Here is a 27,917-nt window from a genome sequence, read left to right on the forward strand (position 1 = left end):
CCTGTAGCGCCCCCTGTCTTCTGTATAGTTATGTAGGGCCGTGCCAGGACCTTCCTCCCCAGAGGACCGGTGCTCAGTGCTCAACATAGTGACCATCAGGGCTATTCCTTCTCACAGTAATGGTAATTCATCAGGTTATACACTATTAACCTTTCAGCCCGGGTATGAAGTGTCCTTTCTAGAATTCCCTTTTTTGTATGAAATCAAATCAATTTACCTAGAACACATCTTTTCCAGAGCCATTTGACAATGAGCAGAGAAGAGTCATATTTTACCTGAGAGAATCCAAGGGGAGTTTCACTTCAGACACCATAATCTTTGATTTGGTAGCATCTAGAAGCATGCAGCTGGTGTCCTATTAAAGATAAAAAATTCACCTCACCCTAATTATTCCTTGCTCCAGCCTTGTCCTGCCCAATATAAGCCGAGAATATGTCATCACTGTGTTGTCCTCGACAGGCAGAAGTAATCAATCGCTGCACCAGCTGCTGTGTATGAATCGTCCAGCTCCGATCAGTCCCGTCAGGACTATTGTGGAAGCTGTCTAATGTATTTATACAAGGCACCCAGCTTTCCCAAGGCTCTTAAATGTTATAATTGGTTGAGCAAAACCACTTGGTATAGGGATTAAACAAGATATGTTTCTGCACCGGTGTTGCTACAGAATTTTCAAGGTATGTTTTGGTTCACAATACATGATAAAAAATGGTAGATTTCCTTATAAAGGGGTCGTCTACTTTCAGCAAATAATTGATATTGTTTGTATTCTGAAAAGTGACACAATTTTCCAATATACTGCTGTATCCCTTCCTCATGTTTTTCTAGATCTCTGCTTGCTGTCACTCTGTAGAAAGCTTCTATGTTTACTTCCAGTGGACAGAAATCAGACCACGGTCATGTGAGGTGCACGGCTCTGATTCTTGTCATATAACGAGCACCAGTTTGTCATCACATGACCAGGGATGCACCGAGCCACGTACCTGTGTGTCTTTTCACTGGAAGTAACCTTAGAAGCTTTTTATATAATGACAGCAAGCAGAGTTCTAGAGAACAGGAATTGGTACAGAAATATTATATGTTAGAAAATTGTATAACTTTTCATTACACACAGAATATCAATTATTGCTCGAAATGGACAACCCCTTTAATTCCCTGGATCTCCAGTTCTCTGGATCACAGAACCACAAGTGATCTGAAAGATTACTTTTATCTTTAATAGGACACCAGAAGCGTTTGTGCAGGTTCTATAGATTGTCTTAAGTGATACTTCCTATCCAGTCTCTAAACTTGACTCGTCTGAGGAAGAATATGACTCTTTTTTTTTTTTTTTTTTTTCTGCTTATCGTCACATGAATCCACAGTGTGTTTGAGTAATATTTTATATCTGTATGTTAATGGATGAGGTTTCACCTTAAGAGGGAAATCTGGACGGGACATTTCTCCATCAGGTTGCTGATGGTTTAAAGGGATAAAATCTGGTGACGGGTTCCCTTTTTAAAGAGCTTATCTCTGTTTAATCCCCTATCCACACAATGTGGGATAAAATATCGGAAGGGGAGAGTGTTGGACCTTCCTGCTATTGACCAAACGGGGGGTTGCTCCATAGCACAGGGGACTTCCAGGTTTCGGCTGTGCTGTTGTATCAGTCCAGAAATCCCATAAAGACACTAGAGCAGAGGATAGATCTCCGTCCGGCCGGTGCTCTAGTGCAGTGATTTTCAACCTGTGTGCTGCGGCACACGTGTGCCGCGACACATGGTTGAGTGTGCCGCAGGGAAATTTCCCCGAACTATGGTGCCCCGGTGTAGTGCTGCCGCCGCGCCCCCGTATTTCTGCGCCCATACTTACCTACAAGGCCCGCGTCGGCGATCCGCCCATCTTCTGTAGCTCCTGCACCGCGCGGTCCATGTCACGTGACTGACGCGACCTGACGCCAGGTCGCGTAAGTCACGTGACCAGAGGCTCGCGGTGCAGGAGCTACAGAAGATGGGCGGATCGCCATTAGGAGTGAAGGTACGCGGAAGAAGACATCAAGGGTAAGTATATAGGGTTATTATTTGTATAGGGAAGGCAGCTAGGGTCTTTTTTTTTTTTTATTAGTAAAGGGGGGCCTCTAGGGCGTTTTAATTAGTAAAGGGGGGCCTCTAGGGCGTTTTAATTAGTAAAGGGAGGCCTCTAGGGCGTTTTAATTAGTAAAGGGGGGCCTCTGGGGCCTTTTAATTAGTAAAGGGGGGCCTCTGGGGCCTTTTAAATTAGTAAAGGGGGTCCTCTGGGGCCTTTTAAATTAGTAAAGGGGGGCCTTTTAAATTAGTAAAGGGGGGCCGCTATAGGTTTTTTATTAGTAAAGGGGGGCCTTTATTGACTGTTTTAGTGTCATTTTGGGTTATTTTGACTGGTGGTGTGCCCCAGGATTTTCTAAGTATAAAAAGTGTGCCGCGGCTCAAAAAAGGTTGAAAATCACTGAGCTAGTGTCTTCTATGGGACTTCCAGTAGTTGGATAAGCGGCAATAACACCGCTGATCCCCTTATCTCTTATTCGCTGTAGCTCGGTGTAACAAGCTTCCAGCTTTATACATTGTTCATGTGTCTGACCCCCAAATGTCAAACCACATTGATCTCCAGGTAAAGGGATGATCTAGGGCGGTGGTGGCGAACCTAGGGCACGGGTGCCAGAGGTGGCATTCGGAGCCATTTCTGTGGGCACCCAGACTATCGCCCCAGGACAGAGTTCACCAAATAGGACCAAGTCCCAGGCAACTTTGTCTTTGGAGGTCCTCCTGCTGGACCAACCATTTTTTCCTCTACAGAGAGACCCTGGAGAGAAGCTACAACGAGAGTCTGAATTTGTTCTCCTTTTTTCAACTGTATTTGTTGCATCAGGGGGGACGATACAATTGAAGAACAGGTATCAATAAGTTACTGCTTAAAATCCCATGTTAGCACTTCACGGGAAAATAAGTGGATTTTGGTTGTAGTTTGGGCACTCTGTCTCTAAAAGGTTCTCCATCACTGATCAGGGGCATTGATGGCAAACCTTTTAGGCGCTGAGTGCCCAAACTACAAACAAAACCCATGTATTTTTTGCAAAGTGCCGATGCAATGTCACATGTTCAAATTGTATAGGTACCTGAGGACACCAATACAGTAGAAAGAAGACGTTTGGATGATCATTGTAGCTCCTTCTAGGGTCCTGGGACTGCAAGAGGCCTTGAGTCCTGTCTGGATAACTCTACCCTGGGGTGATGGAGCAGGTGCCCATAGAGAGGGCTCTGAGTGCCACCCGTGCCATAGGTTCGCCACCACTGATCTAGGGCAATATTGAGTCACTGTCTCCTTGTCCCTATAACTGGATACTTGATACAGAACCTGGAATGGCCGCATTGTCCTCGGCTTGTGGACACTCAAGGTCGTATCATATCACCTCCCTCTCCCATAAGTCACTGTGTACTGCTAAGCTTCAATGTTAAAGGGGTTGTACTAACTACCCACAGGAAAGGGGAAGACCAAGGTGATCAGAGAGGATCTTTACTGCTGCTACTCACAGATCACAGTGATCTTATTAGTGGGTGGAGCACATGTCACTACTATGGGAGGGTTGAAAATTGCTGAGCACAGCACTCAGGTATTGTTCATATCACCTCCCTCTCCCATCAGTCAGTCTGCCCTGGTATCACGGGAGGATTCATGTTTCTGTACTGAAGCGATCTAACCCCCTCAGTCACTCTCAGCTGCCAGTTCATGTGTGTACAGCCGATGGGGAGGAGGAGTACTGCCAAGTTTGAAAGAATCTTAAAGGGGTTGTACTAACTACTCTATGGCAGCACAGTGGTTAGTATTACAGCCTTGCAGTGCTGGGGTTCCTAGGGTCAACATCTGCTAAGAGTATGTATGTTTTTCTCTGTGTTTGCGTGGATTTCCTCTGGGTCCTCCAGTTTCCTCCCACACTCCAAAAACATACATATAGGTTGATGGGGACAGGGACTAATTTGGCAAGCTCTGTGTAATCTGTATGCGCTATATACATAAAGGAATTATTATTATTAACTACTCGCAGGTTAGTGGGATGAGCGGAGAGGATTTGACTGCAGGTTCCCTCACAGATCACAGTGATCTATAGCATGGGGGGGGGGGGCCTTGATCTTATTAGTGGGAGGAGCACATATCCTGCCAGTGGATTCAATACAATGAGAGGGTGAAAAATTGCTGAGCACAGCGCTCTGGTATCTTGTTCACCTAGACAGTGGAGAGGAGTACCATGTTGATAGGGAATGAAGTGTCATTAAAGAAAACCTACCTTGAGGCATCTACTATAAGAAGATGTGATGGTAGATTCCTCCCGCTGCCTCCGCCCTAATCTGTAATGTAATAATCCTGGAACCCAAACTTGTTACTAAGTTTATTTTGGTAATATGTAGATAAACAAGATTCCACGTGGTAGTTTTCCTTTAAGTCTTGTGTATGATAATGACCTTTTAATAAATTATTGGACCCACAGTATAATTAGTGTCCTCTAGCGTAAATACCCCCCAGAACTATGCAAATGATGGCTGAAAGTTTGTACAGAAATTGTAAATGTGCAGAAGAATCCAGACAGGACGTGTCTTATATATGAAATATTTATTGGATCTCCAGGACACGCAGGACAGACAGGACGCACACAGCGGGACGGACGCAGGACGAGGGATTAGCAGGTCTTCATGTAGTCACAGTGCATTGTAATAGGCTGGAGGGTGGCGGGACTCTGCTGCCACCCTGTGTTCATACAGGGAACTGCAGCTGGATGGCAGAACGCTTGTAAATAGTCACTTGTGCGCATTGTACGGGCGGAAGGAGCAGGTCTGGACACTGGTATGTAGTAGATGAGTCACAAACACTATGGTTTTGTATAACCGCAGACCCCCCCTATGCTTTAAGGTGGAGGGGGGGGAGGGACCTTGTCTCCTAAACACAGAACAGATGAGTTACGTATAATAATAACACTGCAGTATAAAAATACACTTTATGGGTATAGTAAAGGGTTAAACAGTCCTGGGGCTACCTGGTGTATGACTGTAGGCCTAGTTAAAGGGGAGGGTGATCACTTAATGCAAAGAGAATACCTTAAAAACTCTGAGCCTGACCTAAGGAGAGGCCAGAAGAGTGTCATGGGGTCCTCAAAATCCATCCTGATAAACCAGGGACATTACTCATTGATCCAGGCACCGGGACTGTGATATCTTCTTATATTTCTTATCCATGGCCTTCTCCCTTCTAAAAATCTAGAAGCTAGAAGGGCTCTGAGTGTGTTACCAGAGCCCCTCCATGCTGTAGCTTCCTCTGCTTGATATAATCTCACACAGCAGGAAGGGGAAGTGCCCCTGCACAGTGTAACAGCCTGTAAAGCTACAACATGGATCGGCTCTATTATCGCCCCTATATCACTTACAGTTCATTAGCATAATTATAAAAGTTGATTTTAGAAGGAAGGAGGCCGTGGATAACAAATATAAGAAGATACCACAGTCCCGGTGCCTGGATCTATGAGTAATGTCCCTGCTTTATCAGGATGGATTTTGATCTTTAAAGTATTTCCAGGTTCAGCCCTTCCCTTTAATGCGGCATTAGGTCCCGTGGAGGTTGTCACTTACCTCTGATAACGTTCCCATAGAGAAGCACATCCCAGAACCAGGACTATAGACGTCCTACAATGTATCAGTTTTCCACTGGTTTACAGATCTCTGCTTTCTGTCAGTGAATGGATTCAAAATAGTAGAGCCAGATCCTTCAGCTCTCTGGAAGGTCATCCAAAAGATAGGGGATAATATACCTCCCATCATGAGAATGAGAATGGATACATTGTTTCTCCATAATAATGTGCTGGAAGTTGTATTTTCACATGGTCCCCTTTTCCTAGACTCCTGAACAACACATGACTGCATTACATTTGCTACTTCTGCTTCAGGGAAAGCTGGGTGATTAATAATATGGCTGCTAATACTATACCTTGAGGTGCTGCATCCAGTGAGAGCTGCTTTTCAGGAGCCTGGGAAAGTTGGACTAGGAACACTGCAATCTTATCAAACACCCATCATCACCCAGCTTTTCCAGAAACAGACAAACCAAGTGGGTAGATTATCATAAATTAGGCAATTTCCCACACAGCATCCAACTTTCCTTGGCTCCTAATTGGAGAAGGGCAGTGTAAAATTGAGAGGCTGAATAATCCGTTATAAAACAGTCATATTTATAGGATATGGGGAAAGTTGGGTGATAATGTAACAATGGCTTTATTCTCTGTAGCCACCCAGCTTTCCCAAGAACAGATATTTAAAGGAAATCTACCATCAAAATCCATCATGATAAACCAGGCACGGGGACTGTGGTATCTTCTTATATTTATTATCCATGGCCTCCATCTTTAAAATTAACGTCCAAAATTATGCTAATGGGACAGAAGTTAACCAGAGCCCCTCCATGCTATAGCTTCACAGGTTGTAACACTGTGCAGCACTTCCTTCTCTCACTGTGTGCAGACACTTCCTTTGCTGCAGTGAGATTACAGCAGGCAGAGGGAGTCGGGGGGGGGGGGGAAGTCCTGGGATAGCAGAGATGGAAAAGACAGCATGGAGGGGCTCTGGTAACGCCCCCCAGAGCCCTTCTGCTTCATTCGCATATTAAAAAAAGTTGATTTTAGAAGGAAGGCAGCCATGGATGATAAATATAAGAAGATACCACAGTCCCGGTGCCTGGATCTATGAGTAATGTCCCTGGTTTTTAAGGAATTGCACATTTTTGATTGAAGGGCACTAGTTTTGTGATTTGCATATGGCTGAGGTCACTCCTCTCCGTCTTTATCATCCCAGAGCCCTGATTGGCTGCACACCAGTGAAGAGCGTTCCAAGATGGCGGCAGGACGCGCACAGTCTGATGGTTGTATTTGGCGTATGCTGCAGGCGGGTGTTATTATCGCGCTATGATAACGCCCCCTCCTCACCGCTCCTGTCTATTGCTGGCAAAAATGTCAATTTTTAAAATAATTTTAAACTTTGCGCCCGTCACTCACAACCGTCCATCTTTATTTTCCCAACGTCCCCGTTGGAGATGACGGGCGCGGACTCGACCTCGGACCCCTCCTGTAGGTCGCTGGTGACGGTCTGGTTGCCTTTGCTGTTGGCGTTGGTGAGCTGCAGCGCCTCGCCCTTCTCGTTCAGGTCCGCCAGCTCCTTGGCGCTGCAGGTCGGGGTTGGCGTCTCGTAAGTGTTGTGGAAGGTGTCGTAGTCCACTTCGTAGAAACCTTCTTCCAACGTGAGGACCGGCATAAAGCGGTGACCCCAGAGGACCTCCTGCTCCACGTAGGAACTGCGAGCCTGACACGTCATACCTGCAAGGAAAGAAAACGTATCAATGCTGCTAGTAGTCACAGCTCCGCCTCTATTCTCACCACCCATCTCCTAGTGTATGTGATAGAGCATCTCTCTTTCTCTGGAGGACTCCTATGTGTAATACTTCTTCTCCCCTTAGGAGGCGCTGTGGAAATCATAAACAGTTCTTCACAGCTTTCCCAAAAGCTGAGCTCTAATAATCTGCTTATTATCAAGGGACCGTTGTAACACATAGGGGTTACTACTATCAGTTAAAGGGTGAGAGGTTTATCTTTAAAAATGAAGTCATTTGTATCAAATTTATGCAACATTTATTTCTGTATCAGTAGTTTATTAGATCTTATGTTTGCAGTGAAACACCCCAGGGAAGGGAGTACACATCAGTTTTCAAGGGACAGCACTGAGTGTGATCATAGCCTTAGATGTACATTTATTTTAAGGGGTATTCCAGTATTTTTTGATCCTCTATGCTTAGACTGTGTAGTGGCTGCAGTGTCCAATCTGCAATCCCTTTAAACAGCTGACTTCCCCACTGATCTGATGATCACTCACCGGTAGAATCGGTAATTAATAAGGAGACATCAGAATATCCCTTTAAAGGGAACACAAACTCACCTATGCTAACTAAGCATATCTTTTCTATTACACAGCAGTGCAACTATCCCTATATTGTTCCATTCCATGCCATTCTTAAAGTTGACTCGACATCTATGCAACCAAGTGAGTCGGATCATCATCTTCCATCGAGCTGCGCCTGGCATGCTCATGTCCTTCCACGCCTCTAGCTTTCCCTTCATCTGTAAACTCGGATCTGCTACATCATTCACCCCTCCCTCAGGAATGAGAGAGGCGTTGGCTGAAGCGAAATCAGCTCCCTTATTTACCCCTCTCTTCAGCGAGTCACACACAGCCAGCGTCTATCTCTTATCAAAGGGAGGTTTGGCTTAGCGGGAAGGACAAAATATGCTGGGGAGTCAACTTTATGAATGATCTGTGAACCTTTGAAGGTATGTGGAGGAACAATATAGGGATAGCTGTGCTGCTGTATAAGAGCCGGTTTCAGATATACACACGTCAAACCTGTTGGTATCTCTCGTTTAATGAAAGAAAAACCCACAATGGTCACAGAAAGAACTTGGATCTCAGAAAAGTAAAAATAAATTACATTTCTATGAAGATGAATAAATGGAAGGCCGACATTGCTCTTCATCCAGGCTTCAACAGAACTTTTAATGAGGACCCCCCCCCACACACACAAAAAAAAGACCTCCACCAACTATGCCCCCATAATCCTCCCCCCAGCCCCTTTCTATTTATGCCATTATTTAAAAAATTTACGTTGAAGAACTTGGTTTTAATAGACACGACCTCACGTGTGTCTTTCTGATGCGGCCGAACTGACAGCAATTGTACAATAGCTGCCGGCTATTCTTACAGGTCCCCGTGACAGGGGCGTGGTGGGGGTGTGTCAGCCGGCCCCCTCATGAATACGGCCAACCCTCTCATGAATATGGCCGATTCCCTCATGAATACGGCCATCCAGGATACGAGAATCCGACTTCTTATTTGATAAGAGGTTGGGTCTATTAAAATTAAGTTCCCCAACGTAAAAAATTTTTAAAAAAATGGCATAAATAGAAAGGGGCTGTGGGGTGGATTATGGGGCATAGTTGGTGGGTTTTTTTTTTTGGTGGTGGGGTCCAATTTAAGAAGATAAAACTCATGAAACAGGAAAGGCCTGGACAGAAATGATGGAGGCCATAACTTATTAATTTGTTGCACAATAGGATTTAGGCCGGGGCTGATAGAAGTCACAGAATAGTCCAATGTTTTCCTCATTCTTGGGTGGTTTTAGTTGTGTGTTAATATGCTTGTCTATAGCTGTAGCCCTATATACAGCACAGTGAGTAGCTGTACCCTATATACAGCACAGTGAGTAGCTGTAGCCCTATATACAGCACAGTGAGTAGCTGTACCCTATATACAGCACAGTGAGTAGCTGCACCCTATATACAGCACAGGGAGTAGCTGTACTCTATATACAGCACAGGGAGTAGCTGTACTCTATATACAGCACAGTGAGTAGCTGTAGCCCTATATACAGCACAGCGAGTAGCTGTACCCTATATACAGCACAGTGAGTAGCTGTAGCCCTATATACAGCACAGTGAGTAGCTGCACCCTATATACAGCACAGTGAGGAGCTGTACCCTATATACAGCACAGTGAGGAGCTGTACCCTATATACAGCACAGTGAGTAGCTGCACCCTATATACAGCACAGTGAGGAGCTGTACCCTATATACAGCACAGTGAGGAGCTGTACCCTATATACAGCACAGTGAGGAGCTGTACCCTATATACAGCACAGTGAGTAGCTGTACCCTATATACAGCACAGTGAGTAGCTGTACCCTATATACAGCACAGGGAGTAGCTGTACCCTATATACAGCACAGTGAGTAGCCGTACCCTATATACAGCACAGTGAGGAGCTGTACCCTATATACAGCACAGTGAGTAGCTGTACCCTATACACAGCACATTGAGTAGCTGTACCCTATATACAGCACAGTGAGTAGCTGTAGCCCTATACACAGCACAGTGAGTAGCTGTACCCTATATACAGCAAAGTGAGTAGCTGTAGCCCTGTATACAGCACAGTGAGTAGGTGTACCCTATATACAGCACAGTGAGTAGCTGCACCCTATATACAGCAAAGTGAGTAGCTGTAGCCCTATATACAGCACAGTGAGTAGCTGTACCCTATATACAGCACAGTGAGTAGCTGTAGCCCTATATACAGCACAGTGAGTAGCTGTAGCCCTATATACAGCACAGTGAGTAGCTGTAGCCCTATATACAGCAAAGTGAGTATCTGTAGCCCTATATACAGCACAGTGAGTAGCTGTAGCCCTATATACAGCACAGTGAGTAGCTGTAGCCCTATATACAGCAAAGTGAGTATCTGTAGCCCTATATACAGCACAGTGAGGAGCTGTAGCCCTATATACAGCACAGTGAGGAGCTGTACCCTATATACAGCACAGTGAGGAGCTGTACCCTATATACAGCACAGTGAGGAGCTGTACCCTATATACAGCACAGTGAGGAGCTGTCCCCTATATACAGCACAGTGAGTAGCTGTAGCCCTATATACAGCACAGTGAGTAGCTGTACCCTATATACAGCAAAGTGAGTAGCTGTAGCCCTGTATACAGCACAGTGAGTAGGTGTACCCTATATACAGCACAGTGAGTAGCTGTAGCCCTATATCATAGTATCATAGTAGTATCATAGTATATAAGGCTGGAAGGAGACGCAAGTCCATCAAGTCCAACCTTCAAGAATTAAATAAATGTTTTATCCCCATAACCCGGGATATTTTTTCTCTCCAGAAAGGCATCCAGGCCTCTCTTGAACATGTACATAGAGTCCGCCATTACAACCTCCTGCGGCAGAGCGTTCCATAGTCTCACTGCTCTTACAGTAAAGAACCTTTGTCTATGGTGATGGTAAAATCGCCTCTCCTCTAGGCGTAGAGGATGCCCCCTTGTCCTGGTCACAGGCCTAGGTATAAAAAGATCTTTGGAGAGATCCTTGTACTGTCCGTTCAGGTATTTGTACATTGTAATGAGGTCTCCCCTCAGTCGTCTTTTTTCTAAACTGAATAATCCCAAATTTTGTAATCTGTCATTGTATTCTAATCCCCCCATTCCCCCAATAATCCTGGTTGCTCTCCTCTGCACCCGTTCCAGCTCTACTATATCCTTTTTATATACTGGTGCCCAAAACTGTACACAATATTCCATGTGTGGTCTGACCAGGGATTTGTATAAGGGCAGAACTATGTCTTTATCATGAGAATCTATTCCTCTCTTGATACATCCCATTATTTTATTTGCTTTAGCAGCAGCCGCCTGGCTCTGGTCACTAAAATTAAGTTTACCATCCACCAATACGCCCAAGTCCTTTTCAGCTTCAGTTTTACTAAGTAATTGACCGTTTAGAACATAATTATACTTTTTGTTTCCATGGCCCAAGTGCATAACTTTACATTTGTCTACATTAAACCTCATCAACCATTTCTCTGCCCATCCCTCAAGCTTCCACAAATCCCTCTGTAATGCTAAACTATCGACCTCAGTATTTATTACTTTACACAGCTTAGTATCATCTGCAAATATTGAAACTTGACTGTGTAAACCCACTACAAGGTCATTAATAAAAATATTAAAAAGAAGTGGCCCCAATACTGACCCCTGTGGCACTCCACTGGTAACATCAACCCAATCTGAGAATGTGCCATTAATGACCACCCTCTGTTTTCTATCACTAAGCCAATTACTTACCCAGATACACAGATTTTCTCCTACTCCCAGCAGTCTCATTTTATATACCAACCTTTTATGTGGCACGGTGTCAAATGCCTTTGAAAAGTCCAGATATACAACATCCACAGCGTCCCCCAGATCCAGTCTTGAACTTACCTCCTCGTAGAAACCAATCAGATTAGTCTGACAGGACCGATCTCTCATAAACCCATGCTGACGCTGGGTTATAAGGTTGTGCACAGTGAGATACTCCAGGATAGCATCTCTAATAAACCCCTCAAATATTTTCCCCACCACAGCAGTTAGACTGACGGGTCTGTAGTTTCCAGGATCGCTATTTGATCCTTTTTTGTATATTGGTACCACATTTGCTATGCGCCATTCCTGTGGAACATAACCAGTCCTCAGTGAATCTTCAAATATTAAAAATAACGGTCTGTCTATCACCGTACATAATTCATGCAGAACCCGGGGGTGTATGCCATCTGGCCCAGGTGATTTATCTATCTTAGTGGATGCGAGGCGGCGCCGTACCTCTTCCTGGGTTAAACTGTTGACATTATAAAAAGAATTTACATTATTCCTCATTGTGTCTTCCACCAGGGGATTTTCCTGGGTAAAGACAGTTGAGAAGGCGACATTCAGTATATTGGCCCTTTCCTCATCTCCTTCCACCATGACCCCCATGTTATTTCTAAGGGGACCCACACTCTCTGTTTTTAGTTTCTTATCATTTATATACTTGAAAAATAATTTGGGATTATTTTTGCTCTCCCTGGCAATATTTCTCTCAGTCTCTATTTTTGCGGCCTTTATCTGCTTTTTACAGGATTTATTTTTCTCTCTATAATCCTGTAATGCCTCATCGCTACCTTCACGTTTTAGCACCTTAAACGCTTTATCTTTCTCGCTTATTGCTTTCCTTACAAGACTAGTTAGCCACATAGGCTTTTTCTTGTTCCTTTTATGCTTTTTCCCATAAGGTATGTGTTTCTCACAGGACTTTTTCAGAATATATGAGAAAAAGTCCCATTTTTTGGGGGGGCTTTTGTCTTTGAGAGCATTATCCCAGTCTATGCCTTTAAGGTCTTCCCTTAGTTGCTGAAAATTTGCCCTCCTGAAGTTTAGAGTGTTGGTTGCCCCTTCACTAACGTGCTTAGTAAAGCGTAATACAAAATCAATGATATTATGATCACTATTCCCCAGGTTCCCCCCAACCTGTAGTTTTGATACCCTATCAGGTCTGTTGGTAAGGATAAGGTCCAGCAGTGCCCCCCTTCTTGTTGGCTCCAGGACTAGTTGCGATAGGTAATTGTCTTTTGTTGTTGACAAGAACCTGCTGCCTTTGAAGGACCTGCAGGTTTCTGCCCCCCAGTCAATATCGGGGTAATTGAAGTCCCCCATGATAAGTACTTCACCATGCTTTGAAGCCGCATCCATTTCACTTATCAGCATTTCCTCTGCTGCCTCCATTATATTTGGAGCCTTATAACAAACCCCTAGTAATATTTTATTATTCTTTTTCCCTCCCCTTATCTCCACCCATAGGGACTCCACATTTGCGTTACTGATGTCATCTCGCAGGACGGGCTTGAGGCAAGAATTCACATATAAACAAACCCCTCCCCCTTTTTTATTTATACGATCCTTTCTAAAAAGACTATAACCATCTATAGTAACCGCCCAGTCATAGCTACTGTCCAGCCATGTCTCGCTGATACCCACTATATCAGATTTCCGTTCCAACATCAAGAGTTCCAGTTCCTCCATTTTGTTTGTGAGGCTTCTGGCATTTGTGTACATACACTTTATAAGGTTTTCCCTGTCCGTATTCCTTTTGTCCTTATTCCCCAATCTCATTCCAGCCCCCCTTCCTCCCCCATGGACTATGACTCTTCCCAGCTCTCTATGTACACCGTCTATTTGCCCTGCACAAGTGTAGTTGCCCTCCCCCCAGGTCTCTAGTTTAAACACTCCTCCAACCTTCTAGCCATTTTTTCCCCTAAAACAGCAGCCCCCTCCCCATTGAGGTGCAGCCCATCCCTACTGTAGAGCCTGTAGCCCACAGAAAAGTCAGCCCAGTTCTCCATGAACCCAAACCCCTCCTTCCTACACCAACTTTTGAGCCACTTATTTACCTCCTTGATCTCCCGCTGCCTTTCTGGTGTGGCACGTGGTACAGGCAGTATTTCGGAGAAAATTACCTTTGAGGTCCTTGCCCTGAGCTTATGGCCTAAATCTCTGAAATCATTTTTAAGGACCTTCCACCTACCTGTTACTTTGTCATTAGTGCCAATGTGGACCATGACCGCTGGTTCCTCACCAGCCCCTCCCAGTAATCCATCAACCCGATCCGCAACATGCCGAACCCGAGCACCCGGCAAACAACACACTGTTCGGTATGCACGATCTTTGTGACAGATTGCCCTGTGTGTTCCCCTAATAATCGAATCTCCCACTACCAGCACCTGTCTGACTTTGCCTGTGCTCCCATTACCCTTCTTACTGAAGCAGACATTCCCCTGGTTGCTAGCTGCCATGTCTTTCTGCAGCATTGCTACCCCAGAGCTGATATCCCCCTCATCCACCAGCCTGGCAAACTTATTGGGGTGCACCAGATCAGGACTAGACTCCCTACAACTCTTCCCTCTACCCCGCCTTCTACATGTTACCCAACAAGCTGCCCCATCACTCTGCACCTCCATACTTCCCTCCCTACACCCATCTTCCCCAGAGAGTTTGTGCTCCAGGAGCAGCAAACTTCGTTCCATATTATCAATTGCCCGCAGCCTTGAAACTTGCTCATTTAGATCCAGAATCTGGGCTTCCAGATGAGCAATTTTCACACACCCCACACAGCAGTATTCCCCCTCGAACGGCTGTTCAAGGAAAGCATACATGGCACAGGATGTACACCGTGTAGCAATGCCACTTATGGAGTCCATTATTCTAATGGGGATTACAATAGAATTATGCACAGAAAGAAGAATTTACAGTCAAAGTAACACAAAACACAGCAGTTACCTACTAAAGCCCCTCAAACTTAAGTCCCTTAAACGTAAGTCACACTTATGACACTGCACACACTTGGGATCAATGCACACTCGCCGCCAAGCTCATACACTCGCTTTGCTAATGCTAATGCTTTTTTAAAAGTTATCTGCCACAAAAATCTGCAGAGGTCACTGCACAAGATCTGGCTGCAAAACCCAGCACAGTGAGTAGCTGTAGCCCTATATACAGCACAGTGAGGAGCTGTAGCCCTATATACAGCACAGGGAGTAGCTGTAGCCCTATATACAGCACACTGAGGAGCTCTACCCTATATACAGCACAGTGAGTAGCTGTACCCTATATACAGCACAGGGAGTAGCTGTACCTTATATACAGCACAGGGAGTAGCTGTACCCTATATACAGCACAGTGAGGAGCTGTAGCCCTATATACAGCACAGGGAGTAGCTGTAGCCCTATATACAGCACACTGAGGAGCTCTACCCTATATACAGCACAGTGAGTAGCTGTACCCTATATACAGCACAGGGAGTAGCTGTACCTTATATACAGCACAGGGAGTAGCTGTACCCTATATACAGCACAGTGAGTAGCTGTACCCTATATACAGCACAGTGAGTAGCTGTACCCTATATACAGCACAGGGAGTAGCTGTACCTTATATACAGCACAGGGAGTAGCTGTACCCTATATACAGCACAGTGAGTAGCTGTAGCCCTATATACAGCACAGTGAGGAGCTGTAGCCCTATATACAGCACAGGGAGTAGCTGTAGCCCTATATACAGCACACTGAGGAGCTCTACCCTATATACAGCACAGTGAGTAGCTGTACCCTATATACAGCACAGGGAGTAGCTGTACCTTATATACAGCACAGGGAGTAGCTGTACCCTATATACAGCACAGTGAGTAGCTGTACCCTATATACAGCACAGTGAGTAGCTGTACCCTATATACAGCACAGGGAGTAGCTGTAGTCCTATATACAGCACAGTGAGTAGCTGCACCCTATATACAGCACAGGGAGTAGCTGTACTCTATATACAGCACAGGGAGTAGCTGTACTCTATATACAGCACAGTGAGTAGCTGTAGCCCTATATACAGCACAATGAGTAGCTGTACCCTATATACAGCACAGTGAGTAGCTGTAGCCCTATATACAGCACAGTGAGGAGCTGTAGCCCTATATACAGCACAGGGAGTAGCTGTAGCCCTATATACAGCACAGTGAGTAGCTGTACCCTATATACAGCACAGTGAGGAGCTGTACCCTATATACAGCACAGTGAGGAGCTGTACCCTATATACAGCACAGTGAGGAGCTGTACCCTATATACAGCACAGTGAGTAGCTGTACCCTATATACAGCACAGTGAGTAGCTGTATTCTATATACAGCACAGTGAGTAGCTGTAGCCCTATATACAGCACAGTGAGGAGCTGTAGCCCTTTATACAGCACAGTGAGTAGCCGTACCCTATATACAGCACAGTGAGGAGCTGTACCCTATATACAGCACAGTGAGGAGCTGTAGCCCTTTATACAGCACAGTGAGTAGCTGTACCCTATATACAGCACAGTGAGTAGGTGTAGCCCTATATACAGCACAGGGAGGAGACATACCCTATATACAGCACAGTGAGGAGCTGTACCCTATATACAGCACAGTGAGGAGCTGTAGCCCTTTATACAGCACAGTGAGTAGCTGTACCCTATATACAGCACAGTGAGGAGCTGTACCCTATATACAGCACAGTGAGGAGCTGTACCCTATATACAGCACAGGGAGTAGCTGTACCCTATATACAGCACAGGGAGTAGCTGTACCCTATATACAGCACAGTGAGTAGCTGTACCCTATATACAGCACAGGGAGGAGCTGTACCCTATATACAGCACAGTGAGGAGCTGTACCCTATATACAGCACAGGGAGATGTACCCTATATACAGCACAGGGAGTAGCTGTACCCTATATACAGCACAGGGAGTAGCTGTACCCTATACACAGCACAGCGAGTAGCTGTACCCTATATACAGCACAGTGAGTAGCTGTACCTTATATACAGCACAGTGAGTAGCTGTAGCCCTATATACAGCACAGTGAGGAGCTGTAGCCCTATATACAGCACAGGGAGTAGCTGTAGCCCTATATACAGCACACTGAGGAGCTCTACCCTATATACAGCACAGTGAGTAGCTGTACCCTATATACAGCACAGGGAGTAGCTGTACCTTATATACAGCACAGGGAGTAGCTGTACCCTATATACAGCACAGTGAGTAGCTGTACCCTATATACAGCACAGTGAGTAGCTGTACCCTATATACAGCACAGGGAGTAGCTGTAGTCCTATATACAGCACAGTGAGTAGCTGCACCCTATATACAGCACAGGGAGTAGCTGTACTCTATATACAGCACAGGGAGTAGCTGTACTCTATATACAGCACAGTGAGTAGCTGTAGCCCTATATACAGCACAATGAGTAGCTGTACCCTATATACAGCACACTGAGGAGCTGTAGCCCTATATACAGCACAGTGAGGAGCTGTAGCCCTATATACAGCACAGGGAGTAGCTGTAGCCCTATATACAGCACAGTGAGTAGCTGTACCCTATATACAGCACAGTGAGGAGCTGTACCCTATATACAGCACAGTGAGGAGCTGTACCCTATATACAGCACAGGGAGTAGCTGTACCCTATATACAGCACAGGGAGTAGCTGTACCCTATACACAGCACAGCGAGTAGCTGTACCCTATATACAGCACAGTGAGTAGCTGTACCTTATATACAGCACAGTGAGTAGCTGTAGCCCTATATACAGCACAGTGAGGAGCTGTAGCCCTATATACAGCACAGGGAGTAGCTGTAGCCCTATATACAGCACACTGAGGAGCTCTACCCTATATACAGCACAGTGAGTAGCTGTACCCTATATACAGCACAGGGAGTAGCTGTACCTTATATACAGCACAGGGAGTAGCTGTACCCTATATACAGCACAGTGAGTAGCTGTACCCTATATACAGCACAGTGAGTAGCTGTACCCTATATACAGCACAGGGAGTAGCTGTAGTCCTATATACAGCACAGTGAGTAGCTGCACCCTATATACAGCACAGGGAGTAGCTGTACTCTATATACAGCACAGGGAGTAGCTGTACTCTATATACAGCACAGTGAGTAGCTGTAGCCCTATATACAGCACAATGAGTAGCTGTACCCTATATACAGCACAGTGAGTAGCTGTAGCCCTATATACAGCACAGTGAGGAGCTGTAGCCCTATATACAGCACAGGGAGTAGCTGTAGCCCTATATACAGCACAGTGAGTAGCTGTACCCTATATACAGCACAGTGAGGAGCTGTACCCTATATACAGCACAGTGAGGAGCTGTACCCTATATACAGCACAGTGAGTAGCTGTACCCTATATACAGCACAGTGAGTAGCTGTATTCTATATACAGCACAGTGAGTAGCTGTAGCCCTATATACAGCACAGTGAGGAGCTGTAGCCCTTTATACAGCACAGTGAGGAGCTGTACCCTATATACAGCACAGTGAGGAGCTGTACCCTATATACAGCACAGTGAGTAGCCGTACCCTATATACAGCACAGTGAGGAGCTGTACCCTATATACAGCACAGTGAGTAGCCGTACCCTATATACAGCACAGTGAGTAGCTGTAGCCCTATATACAGCACAGTGAGTAGCTGTAGCCCTATATACAGCACAGTGAGGAGCTGTAGCCCTTTATACAGCACAGTGAGTAGCTGTACCCTATATACAGCACAGTGAGGAGCTGTACCCTATATACAGCACAGTGAGGAGCTGTACCCTATATACAGCACAGTGAGGAGCTGTAGCCCTTTATACAGCACAGTGAGTAGCTGTACCCTATATACAGCACAGTGAGAAGGTGTAGCCCTATATACAGCACAGGGAGGAGACATACCCTATATACAGCACAGTGAGGAGCTGTACCCTATATACAGCACAGTGAGGAGCTGTACCCTATATACAGCACAGTGAGGAGCTGTACCCTATATACAGCACAGTGAGGAGCTGTACCCTATATACAGCACAGTGAGTAGCTGTAGCCCTATATACAGCACAGTGAGTAGCTGTAGCCCTTTATACAGCACAGTGAGTAGCTGTACCCTATATACAGCACAGTGAGGAGCTGTACCCTATATACAGCACAGTGAGGAGCTGTACCCTATATACAGCACAGGGAGTAGCTGTACCCTATATACAGCACAGGGAGTAGCTGTACCCTATATACAGCACAGTGAGTAGCTGTACCCTATATACAGCACAGGGAGGAGCTGTACCCTATATACAGCACAGTGAGGAGCTGTACCCTATATACAGCACAGGGAGATGTACCCTATATACAGCACAGGGAGTAGCTGTACCCTATATACAGCACAGGGAGTAGCTGTACCCTATATACAGCACAGTGAGTAGCTGTACCCTATACACAGCACAGCGAGTAGCTGTACCCTATATACAGCACAGTGAGGAGCTGTACCCTATATACATTACAGGGAGTAGCTGTAGTCCTATATACAGCACAGTGAGTAGCTGTACCCTATATACAGCACAGGGAGTAGCTGTACCCTATATACAGCACAGTGACGAGCTGTACCCTATATACAGCACAGGGAGTAGCTGTACCCTATATACAGCACAGTGAGGAGCTGTACCCTATATACAGCACAGTGATGAGCTGTACCCTATATACAGCACAGTGAGTAGCTGTACCCTATATACAGCACAGTGAGTAGCTGTAGCCCTATATACAGCACAGTGAGTAGCTGTACCCTATATACAGCACACTGAGGAGCTCTACCCTATATACAGCACAGTGAGTAGCTGTACCCTATATACAGCACAGGGAGTAGCTGTACCTTATATACAGCACAGGGAGTAGCTGTACCCTATATACAGCACAGTGAGTAGCTGTACCCTATATACAGCACAGTGAGTAGCTGTACCCTATATACAGCACAGGGAGTAGCTGTAGTCCTATATACAGCACAGTGAGTAGCTGCACCCTATATACAGCACAGGGAGTAGCTGTACTCTATATACAGCACAGGGAGTAGCTGTACTCTATATACAGCACAGTGAGTAGCTGTAGCCCTATATACAGCACAATGAGTAGCTGTACCCTATATACAGCACAGTGAGTAGCTGTAGCCCTATATACAGCACAGTGAGTAGCTGTAGCCCTATATACAGCACAGTGAGTAGCTGTACCCTATACACAGCACAGTGAGTAGCTGTACCCTATATACAGCACAAGGAGTAGCTGTAGTCCTATATACAGCACAGTGAGTAGCTGCACCCTATATACAGCACAGTGAGTAGCTGTAGCCCTATATACAGCACAGTGAGTAGCTGTACCCTATATACAGCACAGTGAGTAGCTGTAGCCCTATATACAGCACAGTGAGTAGCTGTAGCCCTATATACAGCACAGTGAGTAGCTGTACCCTATATACAGCACGGTGAGTAGCTGTAGCCCTATATACAGCACAGCGAGTAGCTGTAGCCCTATATACAGCACAGTGAGTAGCTGTACCCTATATACAGCAAAGTGAGTATCTGTAGCCCTATATACAGCACAGTGAGTAGCTGTAGCCCTATATACAGCACAGTGAGTAGCTGTACCCTATATACAGCACGGTGAGTAGCTGTAGCCCTATATACAGCACAGTGAGTAGCTGTAGCCCTATATACAGCACAGTGAGTAGGTGTACCCTATATACAGCACAGTGAGTATCTGTAGCCCTATATGCAGCACAGTGAGTAGCTGTAGCCTATATACAGCACAGTGAGTAGCTGTAGCCCTAAATACAGCACAGGGAGTAGCTGTACCCTATATACAGCACTGTGAGGAGCTGTACCCTATATACAGCACAGTGAGGAGCTGTACCCTATATACAGCACAGGGAGTAGCTGTACTCTATATACAGCACAGTGAGTAGCTGTACCATATATACAGCACAGTGAGTAGCTGTACCCTATATACAGCACAGTGAGTAGCTGTAGCCTATATACAGCACAGTGAGGAGCTGTACCCTATATACAGCACAGTGAGGAGCTGTACCCTATATACAGCACAGTGAGGAGCTGTACCCTATATACAGCACAGTGAGGAGCTGTACCCTATATACAGCACAGTGAGGAGCTGTAGCCCTATATACAGCACAGTGAGTAGCTGTACCCTATATACAGCACAGGGAGTAGCTGTACTCTATATACAGCACAGTGAGTAGCTGTACCATATATACAGCACAGTGAGTAGCTGTACCCTATATACAGCACAGTGAGTAGCTGTAGCCTATATACAGCACAGTGAGGAGCTGTACCCTATATACAGCACAGTGAGGAGCTGTACCCTATATACAGCACAGTGAGGAGCTGTACCCTATATACAGCACAGTGAGGAGCTGTACCCTATATACAGCACAGTGAGGAGCTGTACCCTATATACAGCACAGTGAGGAGCTGTACCCTATATACAGCACAGTGAGGAGCTGTACCCTATATACAGCACAGTGAGTAGCTGTAGCCCTTTATACAGCACAGTGAGTAGCTGTACCCTATATACAGCACAGTGAGTAGCTGTACCCTATATACAGCACAGTGAGTAGCTGTACCCTATATACAGCACAGTGAGTAGCTGTACCCTATATACAGCACAGTGAGTAGGTGTAGCCCTATATACAGCACAGGGAGGAGACATACCCTATATACAGCACAGTGAGGAGCTGTACCCTATATACAGCACAGTGAGGAGCTGTAGCCCTTTTTACAGCACAGTGAGTAGCTGTACCCTATATACAGCACAGTGAGGAGCTGTACCCTATATACAGCACAGGGAGTAGCTGTACCCTATATACAGCACAGGGAGTAGCTGTACCCTATATACAGCACAGTGAGTAGCTGTACCCTATATACAGCACAGGGAGGAGCTGTACCCTATATACAGCACAGTGAGGAGCTGTACCCTATATACAGCACAGTGAGTAGCTGTAGCCCTATATACAGCACAGGGAGGAGCTGTACCCTATATACAGCACAGTGAGTAGCTGTACCCTATATACAGCACAGTGAGTAGCTGTACCCTATACACAGCACAGTGAGTAGCTGTACCCTATACACAGCACAGTGAGTAACTGTACCCTATATACAGCACAGGGAGTAGCTGTACCCTATATACAGCACAGTGACGAGCTGTACCCTATATACAGCACAGGGAGTAGCTGTACCCTATATACAGCACAGTGAGGAGCTGTACCCTATATACAGCACAGTGAGTAGCTGTACCCTATATACAGCACAGTGAGTAGCTGTAGCCCTATATACAGCACAGTGAGTAGCTGTACCCTATATACAGCACAGGGAGTAGCTGTACCCTATATACAGCACAGGGAGTAGCTGTACCCTATATACAGCACAGTGACGAGCTGTACCCTATATACAGCACAGGGAGTAGCTGTACCTTATATACAGCACAGGGAGTAGCTGTACCCTATATACAGCACAGGGAGTAGCTGTACCCTATATACAGCACAGTGATGAGCTGTACCCTATATACAGCACAGTGAGTAGCTGTACCCTATATACAGCACAGTGAGTAGCTGTACCCTATATACAGCACAGTGAGTAGCTGTAGCCCTATATACAGCACAGTGAGGAGCTGTACCCTATATACAGCACAGTGAGTAGCTGTACCCTATATACAGCACAGTGAGGAGCTGTACCCTATATACAGCACAGTGAGTAGCTGTACCCTATATACAGCACAGTGAGTAGCTGTAGCCCTATATACAGCACAGTGAGGAGCTGTACCCTATATACAGCACAGTGAGTAGCTGTACCCTATATACAGCACAGTGAGTAGCTGTAGCCCTATATACAGCATAGTGACGAGCTGTACCCTATATACAGCACAGTGAGGAGCTGTACCCTATATACAGCACAATGAGGAGCTGTACCCTATAAACAAAGCTACCGGGGGTTTCACCATCTTGGATGGCTGATCGTTGCCCCCCATGACATGGTTGAGACCCAATGGCCGGCTATTAGAGATCAGTAGAGTAATTACCATTTACTGCAATGGGGTATGCAGTCCAGTACTGCAGATAACCGTGTGATAAGCCTAGAGGATTTAAAGAATTGGAAAAAAAATTTACAAAAAAAAATAAATAAAAAAAATAAAGGTAAAATTTTTATTCACCTTAAAAATAAACAGTAAAAATGATTAAGAGTAAACATGTTGGGTATCGCCACATCCCAAAATTCCCTTTCTATCAAAATATATAAAAGATGATTTCCGGCCGTGAACACCATAACGTAAAATAGCGCCCAAAAGTCGAAATCGCCATTTTTCCACCCATCAATATTTGAGTAAAAATTGATCAGTCACTTAGGTCCCAAGTTGATATAATTTAATACTCCAGCCCATACTACAAAAATATCACCTTACACAGGTCCCTGCACCAACACGTGAGAAAGTGACCGGCCTCCGAATTTGGCAAAATGGCAAATAATTTTTTTTTTGCACAAAATATTTTCATTTTCAAAAATCCAGTAAAACTTAATAAAACCTTTATACATTTGTTATCAGACCCACCCAAAGTATAAAGCGGAGGTGTCATTTGGAGCTCAGAATGAAAGGTGTAAAAACAGAACCCACAAGAAAACGCTGTGTCAGGCTCCAGGGGTAGTGGACGCTCTGGACCACCGCGGACGATGACGTAAGCCGACACCTGGAACCGGAGTCTAAGTGGCACCCGGTCTACACCAGAGACCACTACAAAGCAGGTTGGACTTGCTGTGGTGTGGTGCCACCACGTCGCTCCACAGGTGTGACTTTGTCCGCAGTGGAGGTCAAGGCGAGGTCAGGGGCAGGCAAGAGGTCAAGAGAGGTGACAAAGGTTCAGGGTCAGACGCAGAGTAGAAGGTTAGGGCTGGCAGCGGAGGAGCATAAACGGGAACAGGTCCGGGTGGGGGGGGGGGGGGGTCACAATGGAAGGTCAATATACAGGAATATCGCATGGGTAATAGCTTTCTCTTAGGCACATAGCAGGGAGATCCGACAGGGAATGCTGGGAAGTGGCCAGCGCCAATCAGTGGTGCGCTGGAATGAAGCAAAAATGAAAAAGGGCCGAGTCCTGAAGGGGTTAACATCCCTTGTGCTCACATGTTTTCAGGAGATCCATCATTTTTGTCTAGAGTTTAAATTTTTAAGAAAAAATTCTGTTGAAGCCTGGAGGAAAAGCAACGTCTGCCTTCCATTTGTTGATTTTCGATAGAAATGTATTTTTTACTCTTTATACTCTACTTTTTATTTTTTATTTTTTTCCTGAGACCTTCATGGGTTTTTCTTTCATTAACTGAGGGGAAAACAAAACTTTTGTCCATGTATTTGGAAGTTACATTATTTGAAAATGCAAAATTCACTGTATGCAGTTACCACTTTGAACGCCAGAGGTCAGTGTTGCACAAGTAATCTAGTCCTAGTGTCATCTCCTTGCACAGCCACAAGATGTCGCTGTTTCCCTTCTGCATAAGCTTTGGGTGTCTGCTGGGTGCAGACTGTGATCAGGATGTGATGAGGATGATGATGGACTGTGTGCGATTACATATCTGCACTAAATCAATGGCAGCCATGAGATCAATAAAGAGCCAAGAGCTGGCGGTAATAATGATATGATGGCGGTAATCAGAGATCAGCACCACATCCCACAGTAACAATCATTAGGATTGTGTAATGATGACGCTGCGCTGCCCCCGCTGGATGCAGTAAGTGCAGGAGGAAAATGAGACCCGGGCGCCATGTGTACAGATAAAACCTCTCAAGTGTCCTCTACACAGGAACACATGAGCAGCGGAGAACACTCATCACTGCACAGAGCATACCGCCAACTAGTGAGCCCCCGCTATACAAGGGGGATAACATATACCACAACGGTGCAGCCCTGCACATAGTGTATATATTACTTATATATCTCTAGGGGGCAGTATTATAGTAGTTATATTCCTGTACATAGGGGGCAGTGTTATAGTAGTTATATTCCTGTACATAGGGGGCAGTATTATAGTAGTTATATACTTGTACATAGGGGGCAGTATTATAGTAGTTATATTCCTGTACATAGGGGGCAGCATTATAGTAGTTATATTCTTGTACATAGGGGGCAGTATTATAGTAGTTATATTCCTGTACATAGGGGGCAGTATTATAGTAGTTATATTCTTGTACATAGGGAGCAGTATTATAGTAGTTATATTATTGTACATAGGGGCAGTATTATAGTAGTTATATTCTTGTACATAGGGGGCAGTATTATAGTAGTTATATTCTTTTACATAGGGGGCAGTATTATAGTAGTTATATTCCTGTACATAGGGGCAGTATTATAGTAGTTATATTCTTGTACATAGGGGGCAGTATTATAGTAGTTATATTCTTGTACACAGGGGGCAGTATTATAGTAGTTATATTCTTGTACATATGGGGCAGTATTATAGTAGTTATATTCTTGTACATAGGGGGCAGTATTATAGTAGTTATATTCTTGTACTTAGGGGGCAGTATTATAGTAGATATATTTTTGTACATAGGGGGCAGTATTATAGTGGTTATATTCCTGTACATAGGGGCAGTATTATAGTAGTTATATTCTAGTACATAGGGGGCAGTATTATAGTAGTTATATTCCTGTACATAGGGGCAGTATTATAGTAGTTATATTCCTGTACATAGGGGCAGTATTATAGTAGTTATATTCTAGTACATAGGGGGCAGTATTATAGTAGTTATATTCTAGTACATAGGGGGCAGTATTATAGTAGTTATATTCTTGTACTTAGGGGGCAGTATTATAGTAGATATATTTTTGTACATAGGGGCAGTATTATAGTAGTTATATTCCTGTACATAGGGGACAGTATTATAGTAGTTATATTCCTGTACATAGGGGGCAGTATTATAGTAGTTATATTCCTGTACATAGGGGGTAGTATTATAGTAGTTATATTCTTGTACATAGGGGGCAGTATTATAGTAGTTATATTCTTGTACATAGGGGCAGTATTATAGTGGTTATATTCTTGTACATAGGGGGCAGTATTATAGTAGTTATATTCTTGTACATAGGTGGCAGTATTATAGTAGTTATATTCTTGTACATAGGGGGCAGTATTATAGTAGTTATATTCTTGTACATAGGGGCAGTATTATAGTAGTTATATTCCTGTACATAGGGGGCAGTATTATAGTAGTTATATTCCTGTACATAGTGGCCAGTATTATAGTAGTTATATTCCTGTACATAGGGGGCAGTATTATAGTAGTTATATTCTTGTACATAGGGGGCAGTATTATAGTAGTTATATTCTTGTACATAGGGGGCAGTATTATAGTAGTTATATTCCTGTACATAGGGGGCAGTATTATAGTAGTTATATTCTTGTACATAGGAGCAGTATTATAGTAGTTATATTCTTGTACATAGGGGGCAGTATTATAGTAGTTATGTTCTTGTACATAGGGGGCAGTATTATAGTAGTTATATTCCTGTACACAGGGGGCAGTAATATAGTAGTTATATTCCTGTACATAGGGGCAGTATTATAGTAGTTATATTCTTGTACATAGGGGGCAGTATTATAGTAGTTATATTCCTGTACATAGGGGGCAGTATTATAGGAGTTATAGTCTTGTACATAGGGGGCAGTATTATAGTAGTTATATTCTTGTACATAGGGGGCAGTATTATAGTAGTTATATTCTTGTACATAGGGGGCAGTATTATAGTAGTTATATTCTTGTACATAGGGAGCAGTGTTATAGTAGTTATATTCTTGTACATAGGGAGCAGTATTATAGTAGTTATATTCCTGTACATAGGGGGCAGTATTATAGTAGTTATATTCTTGTACATAGGGGGCAGTATTATAGTAGTTATATTCCTGTACATAGGGGGCAGTATTATAGTAGTTATATTCCTGTACATAGGGGGCAGTATTATAGTAGTTATATTCCTGTACATAGGGGACAGTATTATAGTAGTTATATTCTTGTACATAGGGGGCAGTATTATAGTAGTTATATTCTTGTACATAGGGGGCAGTATTATAGTAGTTATATTCTTGTACATTGGTCAGACTGTTTATCTTACCTGTAGCTTCCACCATCCCTTCCAGAATGACCACAATCTCAAATTCCTCCTTTCCCAGCTGTTCCTTAGAAATCTCCCAAAATGGACTGTGCTCATTAAACTCATGACATATAATAAGTGGAGAAACCAGGAACAGACGGTCGTCTCCGGTGTCAAAGCCCACATTGAGGTCCGTCTGGTTGAGGGGGATGAACTCTCCCTCTTTAGTCTGTTTGGACTTGATGAGTTTGGCTCTGATTGATGCCTCCACAATGTGTGAGTTTCTGAGGTCTCCCACCCTAAACATCAGGCACAGCTTCCCGTCCCTCACGGAGATTACCGCCATATTGGAGAACATGAGGGTCTCTGCCCGTTTTTTTGGCTGGGAGATCTTCACGAACATGCAGCCCACCATGAAGGCATTAACAATGGAGCCGAGGATGGCTTGGACCAGAAGAAGAACGATTCCCTCTGGGCACTTGTCCGTTATGACTCTGTATCCGTATCCTATGGTGGTCTCTGTCTCTATGGAGAAAAGGAAAGCAGAGACAAAACCGTTCAACTTGTCCACACATGGCGTCCACGACGCGTCCTCAATGTGGTCGAGGTCTCCACGGATGTAGGCGATAAGCCACCAAATAAACCCAAAGAAAATCCATGTGATGGTGTAGACCATGGTGAAGACCAGAAGATTAAATCTCCACTTGAGGTCCACCAAGGTGGTGAATATGTCCGTCAGGTAGCGGTAGGTTTCCCTCACGTTTCCGTGGTGGACGTTACATTTCCCGTCTTTCTCCACGTATCTCTGCCTCCGTCTCTTCTCCGGTTCCGCCATCACCATGGTTCGGTTGGTCGGTACCACCGGAGGGTTCTGTGCATGTTTGGGCAGCTTGATCCCTCGGCCCTCGATGTCCTGGTCCATAAACTTGCAGGAGTTCATCTTGCCGGTGGGATTTATGGAGCCTGATTACTCCGGATCTGGGAAGACACAAGAGCTTTATGGTTACATCCGGAG

The 27,917-nt window shown here is 44.7% G+C and overlaps 1 protein-coding gene across 4 annotated transcripts in view; it reads right to left on the reverse strand.

Annotated features, from left to right (window-relative positions):
* Nucleotides 1–6,627: 6,627 nt before the first annotated feature.
* Nucleotides 6,628–27,917, reverse strand: part of LOC140134610 (G protein-activated inward rectifier potassium channel 4-like) — an 89,784-nt gene continuing 68,494 nt past the window's right edge. For 3 of the 4 annotated variants that reach the window (XM_072155053.1, XM_072155052.1, XM_072155054.1), the window contains 2 exons: nucleotides 26,924–27,880; nucleotides 6,628–7,360 (listed from right to left, as the gene is read on the reverse strand). In XM_072155053.1, the coding sequence (XP_072011154.1) occupies nucleotides 7,035–7,360; nucleotides 26,924–27,842 (1,245 nt within the window). In that variant the 5' untranslated portion in view covers nucleotides 27,843–27,880 and the 3' untranslated portion in view covers nucleotides 6,628–7,034. The remainder of the gene's footprint in view (nucleotides 7,361–26,923; nucleotides 27,881–27,917) is intronic. The other variant, XM_072155051.1, reaches the window with a different exon arrangement.

The sequence above is a fragment of the Engystomops pustulosus genome, chromosome 6 (assembly GCF_040894005.1).
Source record: "Engystomops pustulosus chromosome 6, aEngPut4.maternal, whole genome shotgun sequence".
Lineage (NCBI taxonomy): Eukaryota > Metazoa > Chordata > Amphibia > Anura > Leptodactylidae > Engystomops > Engystomops pustulosus.